Raw genomic sequence first — 7,391 nt, forward strand, 5'->3', positions numbered from 1 at the left:
TGGATTTTTTTAGAACCTTTTTAATATATTAAAAAACTTCAAAAACTATATATAATTTGCAATGGTATTATACTTTTTAAGTCTTTTTGTTGTTGAAGTTTTTTATAAATAGGATCTATTCTAGATCTAATTCCTCTATTGGTCTTATGAGTGTGACCATTATATCTTTGTCATTACGTTCTGGTATTGCTTTTAAAACATATATATGAAACATTTGTTTCAAGTTTTGATTGATCTTCTTTTTTAGGAAATAGTTCTTATGCAAGTCATTTAAGGGAATGTTTGGTACACTAAATTAGAATTACGATATGAATGGTAATCTTTATTACTGGGAATAAAAAGTGTTATAATAGAATAATTAAACATATTCATAAGTTTGGTTGTGAGATGTAACATTAAAATAAAAGTTATGATATATTTTAGGAAATATTTTACTCATATAATTATATTTCCTAAAAAATAATATTTTTTAAATTTGAGAGAGAGAATAGTTATTTGAGAAGTGATATGACTATAATATTTTCACAACAAATCATAGGTGATTAGTTGTTATTGGTTCTTTTTTTTCTTTTTCTTTTTTTGTTTGATAAAAAACTGAAATTCCATTAACATAAACTAGAAACGAGTACATCAGTTGAGAGAGTATGTTCTAAGAAACAAGGGCTCTCCTTAATCCATGCAACATATTGCTCAACACCCTGAACATGTTTTGCTAACAAGTGGGCTACTTGATTACCTTTCCTACCAACATGTGAAATAGAAAATCTACGAAAAGCACTTAACAAAGAACTAATTCCATACACAACTGATGCAATCAAAGATGGAGGAGGAGAAATGCCAGCAATATCATTTGAAACCATAACAGAATCTCCCTCAAGAACAATCTCATGAAATCCCATATCTTTAGCAAATGTAATGCCCAATTCATAAGCTTTTGCTTCGACTTCCAAGGATCCCAGATGTTGATTTAGCTTCATTGACAAAGCTCCCATGAACAAACCTTCACTATTGCGTATTACCACTCCTACCCCAGACTTTCGTTGTTCTGCGAAGACAGCCCCATCAACATTTACTTTAAAAACAGAAGCATTAGGAGGTGACCAAACCTGTCTGCATTGTTTTGCCGAGCCTAATGCAGTACTTCCAGAAATTGCAGATGTTGCAGCATATAAAGAAGTTGCATTTGCAGAAACTGCAGTTGCAGAAACTGCATTTGCAGCAACTGTAGTTGCAGAAACTGCATTTGCAGAATTAGATACTGCATTTGATAAATCGCTAGAACTTGATGAAGTTGAAGAATTTGCAGCCTTGAATGATTCAATATATGTTCCACACCACTTGACTAGTTCAAATCCTGTCATAAACTGTTTTCCATTTCTTTTCTCATTTTGCCTAGTCCACAAAGCCCAAGCAATGGTCACAGCTAATGAGAGTACTTCCTCACCACTTTTCTGAACATGCACTAGGAACCAAAACAACTCCATAAAATCATTAAAAAATAGATGTTGCTGCCTGCAGAAAATAGAAGTAAGAGCCCAGGTACCCGAAGCACATAAGTAGCTCCAAAACACATGACCAAAGGATTCATAGCCCATTTTACACTCTTCACATAAATCATTGTCAACAATTCCTCTCTTTTTAAGGTTAGACAATGTTGGTAGAATGTTTTTACACGCTCTCCACCCAAAGTGTTTAACCTTATTTGGAATTTTCAAACCCCATAGCACCTTCCAAAGTGTCTTCATATCACTATTGTTTGAACAGGAACCAAAATCAGATTGTACTCTAGTCTCCATAGCAATTTTGTAAGCACTCCTCACTGAGAATTTCCCATTTGGGGTTGTACTCCATATCAAGGTATCTGCAGGTAGAGTTGAGCTAAGTGGCAAACCAAAAATGATGTCAGCCTCATGTGGTACAAAAATCTGATGAACCAAATCATATTTCCACTTCGCGGTATCACTATTAATAAGATCAAAGACCAATGCTTGACTGCCCAGCACTGTTGGTGGTGATATTACTTTAAAGGTAGATGGAATTGGCAACCATTTATCAGACCAAATCCTAATCTTCTGACCATTCCCAACCCGCCATCTTTCTCCACTCCTAACAATATTTTGTGCAGCCATTATACTCTGCCACAAATAAGATGGTTCAAATTTGAACCTACCACTGAGATTATTTTTTTGCCTTAACAATAACAACCAGCATTTCTCATTGTGAGATGTGTTACTTCTGCAACATTTTTCACAATAAATTATAGGTATTTAGTTGTTATTGGTTCAAATTTGAACCTACCGTTGAGATTACTTTTTAGCTCCAATTTTGATGATTTTTTTTATTGTTATAATTATTATGTGCATATGGAAAGTTTGTTTATTTGGAAATATAGGGTCTGTTTGGATAGAACTTATTTTACTGAAACTGAAAACTGAAAACTGAAAACACTGTAGCAAAATAATTTTTAAATGTATGAATAGTGCTGTGGGACCCATTTTTAATGAAAAAATTGATAAAAAATGAAATTTGTGGATCCGTGAACAGTGCACGGATGCACTATTCACCGAAGACCGGTCAAAAGTTGCGGCTACTGTTCATGTACCGTACATGAACAGTACCGCTTGTTGGGGAAAAGGCGTGAAAAAAAAAAAAAAAAAAAAAAAAAAAAAAAAAAGAGAAAGGAAAACGCAGAAACTTAAAATGCAGCAAACGTGGATCCAAACTCAGCCATAGTATTAATTTAAGAAATTATTACACTTACTAAGAAATAATTATTATAACTCTTTTAGAGATGAATATGTATTTCTCATCTATATATATATATATAACCGAAGCCTTTGAAACTCTCATAATTTTCCACGTCAGCACAATATTTAAATAAAATTATTTGACTTTTTAAAAATAAATAACACACGTTCCTTTTTCAAAACAAAAACTTGACTAGCCACGCTTCTTCTTCTTGAGCTAGGGTTTCAGCCATTCATAATTTTCTCCTTTAGCACTCCCTCTCCAGTTGCTACATCTGAAAAATCAAATCAAGGTTAGGATTTTTCTATTTGCTAAATTTTTTATATTGATTTCTAGGGTTTAGTTCAATAAACATTAGCAATTTACAAATCTGTGCAACCGACAATACATATTTATAAGTGGTGCAGGTGTTGAATAATACTTGATTGTTGATTTTTACAAATCTGTGCAACCGACAATACATGTTTATGAGTGGTGCAAGCGTTGAATAATACTTGATTGCTGATTTTTCAACCTTCAATGATAGCGTACAGTTCTAAATCTTGCAATCAAGTTTAGATATTTATTTACCATGACCTGATTGTATTAATATCGTTACATGATGAAAATTTTTGTGATTATAAATCAATAATTCATTTTTTTTAATCATTGATTTGTGCCCTTTGTTATAGATTCAGTTTTGCAAATCTCTATGGATTTCACCAATGACTTTTTTACTATGGATTTTCGTTTGCTGAGTGAAGGCTTAGTTATTGGTAGCGTGGGGGTGGGAATCAATCTTATGAGGTGATGTCAACAATTATAACATACTGTATGAATTTTGGTACAACTACACCTCCATAGCAACTTTCTTAATAATTTTTAATTTCTGTTAATAATTGTTAATTGAAATTCTACTTTAATGGAGTAACTATGGTTCTCTTGCTTATTTATAAAATTGTTTTTGTTTTTGCAATTGGAATTTACAAGTACTTCTGTGGATTTGTGGATTACATCGATTGGCAGAAGCTTTCAGCACCTTCAAAACCCACACATGTGATCATAGCTGCCTCACCTAATGGTCTTCTTATTTATAATTTGTGTTGATATTATTCTTAGTTGAGAAAGGAAAAAAAAGTTACCCAACATAGGTAATCACGTTAAATTTAATTTTACTATATAGCTGAAATAGGTTTGCATTTTATTTGTTTTTTTTTCACTTGTAGTTATTTTCGTCAATGTTGAATACTTTCTTGAATTCCAAATGCATTAGGTTTGTGATTGTCTCAAGTGAAGAGAGACATTTTTTAAAATTTTCATTCAACCACCCCCTGTTGGTGCATCTTCATATTTTGAATTTATATTGATCTAATTGTTATTCCTATCTTGCATGCTTTCTTTGCAACATAATTTCTAATAATGATAAGTTTGCATCTGTAATATGTGGTCTTATTAATAGTTAAATATATATGGGGAAGTATATATCTTAACTTACATTTTAGTTTAATTTTCGTTTTTATGAATTTAGAACAGTTATTGATACTGCATATTTTATATAACTATTCCGTGCATCGCATGGGTTAGCTACTAGTTTTAAAAAATAGCTATTCCTAAAAAATAACTATTTCCTATAATAAAAATATAATCAAACTACCGAATATTTAAACTATATGAATAACTATTATATTACAGTACCTATTACAGCCAACTAAATATGCCCTAAATCTCTTTTGAATTGTTTTATCAATTCGGATTTTTTTGTCCAAATAAATTAGATATTTTTAAGTTTTTCTGAAAAAAAAAAAAGATAGAGGGATTTCTTTTGTAGAGAGATTCTTTTAAAAAAAAAAAAAAATCCCTCCATAGTTAAGAATTTCTATAAAAAATAAGTTTATAATTGTTTATTATCTTCAATTTTTTCAAGAAATTTCTCATTTTAGAAATTAAATGTTCTTGTAGTTTTAAATCTAATTGATTTAAAACTAAGCCTATAAATTCTATAGATTCCTTTTAAGACGTCTTCTATTGTTTTAGAGAACATAAGGATATCATCAATAAACTATACAAAAATCATCAAGGTCTTCAAAGATGTTGTCCATCAATCTTTGAAAAACTTGAGGAACTATATGTCTATATTAAGTCTATATTAATGTCCTCTAGGAGTGCTAAATGTTGTAAAAGTTCTAGACTCCTTTTGTTAATTGTTTTTACTAGAATCCTAACTTACCGTCAAACTTGCTAAAAAAATTTGATCCTTTGGTTTGGTTAACCAAGACATCAAATTATAATCGGTCATTATGCCTCTTGTGGTTGATTTTTATTCAGATTTTTCCTATTTTAATTTCACTATGGTTTCTTACTAGTTACCATAAAAAGGGGTCTAAAGTGAGGGCTTTTTGTCTCTTCTATCATTTTTTTTTTAATGAAAATGTTCTTTAATTCAAATATCAAACTCATCTACAACATTTTTTAGTATAGATCATGAAAAAGACTCTTAACAATTATCTTTTAATTTTAAGCTACATAAACGAGGGTTTCTGGACCATGGTTTCTAAGAGTCTCCACTAAAAAAATTTCAAGAATTTTATAGACCCAATGAGATGAATCTAAAACATTAATTGTTTGAAAATGATGACCAAAATGACAACAAAATACAAACTATCATATTGCTAAAAGATAAAAGTCATGAAGGGTTGCAACTTGCAACAAATTTTGAGTGGCATTCCAGTCACTCAAAACAAAAAAACATAGTACAGATCTATTAATAATTACAATCACAAACATACAATACTACTACTAATAATAATAATAGTTACCATAATTATCAAATTTTATATTTAGACAAAAAGTAAAAGAAAAAAAAATTATATTCGGTTAAAGCACAAGCTATTAACTAATAATTTAAAAGGTACATTGCATCAAGAGACTTGTAATTTAACTAGAACTTTATGATATTTTCTAATTAAAAACATTTATGGTTCAAATTCTTCATTTCCCATTAACTATCAAATCATAAAAAATAAAATGAAAAAAACCAAGAGGTACATTGCTTAATTTCATTTCATAGTGTAAAAATGGATATTGCAACTGCAGTACTGCACTATATTCTTACTGGTCTCCATGCTTCTCTCCCTATGATCTTTAAGAGGCTTTTTTGATGTAAAAGGCAGACAAACATATTGGGTCAGGGACTGCATATCTAAACCCAAAACTTTAGCTAATAGGCTCAGAACACCCCAATTCAAATGCACACAACCAAGCATACTCATGCTCTCATGCATACCCAAAAAACAAAAAGGGTGGTGTGACAAAACGGACCGCGGCCTATTGTTTCATGAAATGGATGAAGCAAAGGGGTGGTGTCACATGAGGCCCTAAGTCCAAGAATTAGATCAAGGGAGATGTAACATGAGGCCCATACAACTCTTGGGGTTCACTTTCTATCCCATAAGAAAAGAAAACTTCCACTTACAATCTCCACGAATGGATCTAAATAGTGCAAAACCAGAAACATTGGCCTAACTCACTCTATGGCGGCTGAGCTCTTGGGCCTACGGGATGGTCTTATTTTAGCAAATAACCTCAATATTAGAAAGTTGTACATTGAGATAGATGCAAAAGCTGTGATCACAATTCTTACTTCCCATGATATATTAACTAATATAAGTATATAACTCATCCATGTAATGCCTTGATTTTTTTTTTTTTTTTTTTTTTTTTTTTTTATAAAGAGACCATAGCTTTCTTAAATTAAAAATTACTGGAAGATCAAACGAAATAAAAACAGAAATATCTTGGGAAACATCCTTCATCCAGACTAATAAAGGAAAAGAACTTCTTGCTCTCCTAGCTAAATAGAAATATTTGATATTTGATTGCAAGTACCTCCTCAAGCTTTCTTAGGAAACCATATTCACCACACCTACCGTGAAAAGAATCATTGCACAAATCTTTTGGCCAAGGAAGAACACTCTACTAGTGATAGTTTTATGTTGTACTTGCAACCTCCTTCCCTTATTTTGTACCTGTTATTAACTAATGCTTTGAAGTGTTTCTTACCTTAAACTTTGTACTTCTTAATTATGTTTAATTTAAGTTCCCTTTCACCAAAAAAGAAAAAAAGAAGTGGGCTGCTCTATATGCAATTGAACTAGATTCAATAAATGGCTAGATTAGAATCTAGACCAGGTCAAGATTAGAAGCCCGTATTGTTTGGCCCAAAAGGGCATCTCAAATTAGTCCATCGTAAAAATCGTCCATCTAAATTCTTAAAGAAAAAGAAAAAGAAAAGCTCTACTTTTAAAAGAAAAGTCTATTAAAGCTAAAAGCTAGGCCAGAAATTATCAAACCAAAACCGTATGGACTGCGTCAGTAGAAGCAAACTATGTCTATGGTACATATTAATACGATCATGACCTGTTCCTCAGTCTTCAGTCTTCAGTCTTCAGTCGTCCCTTTCCTTCTCAGTACTATCCCCTTGCCCATGGAAGGGGTCGTAAGAAGGGTCAACCACCTTGACTTCAACAAAAGCCCACTAGCCATGACTTTGTAATTTTTGTACCATTTTTCTTTCCCTCACGCAAAGAAGATATTTTGTGCTTCTTTTTTCTTTTTTTTTTCTTTTTTTTAAATCAAGGGCTCCAAAGTCCAAACAAACGCCATTG

General features: G+C 31.6%; 1 protein-coding gene across 1 annotated transcript; it reads right to left on the reverse strand.

Annotated features, from left to right (window-relative positions):
- Positions 1-605: 605 nt before the first annotated feature.
- On the reverse strand, positions 606-2,129 carry LOC126702506 (uncharacterized). The gene has a single exon (XM_050401213.1). It carries the CDS (start codon positions 2,127-2,129, stop codon positions 606-608), a length of 1,524 nt encoding a protein of 507 aa, XP_050257170.1.
- Between the last annotated feature and the right edge of the window lie 5,262 nt (positions 2,130-7,391).

This window comes from Quercus robur, chromosome 2 (genome assembly GCF_932294415.1).
Source record: "Quercus robur chromosome 2, dhQueRobu3.1, whole genome shotgun sequence".
Taxonomy (NCBI): domain Eukaryota; kingdom Viridiplantae; phylum Streptophyta; class Magnoliopsida; order Fagales; family Fagaceae; genus Quercus; species Quercus robur.

Bases quoted from the DNA above. Each gene is read 5' to 3' on its own strand.
- LOC126702506 (XM_050401213.1), bottom strand. From the start codon at position 2,129: ATGGCTGCACAAAATATTGTTAGGAGTGGAGAAAGATGGCGGGTTGGG.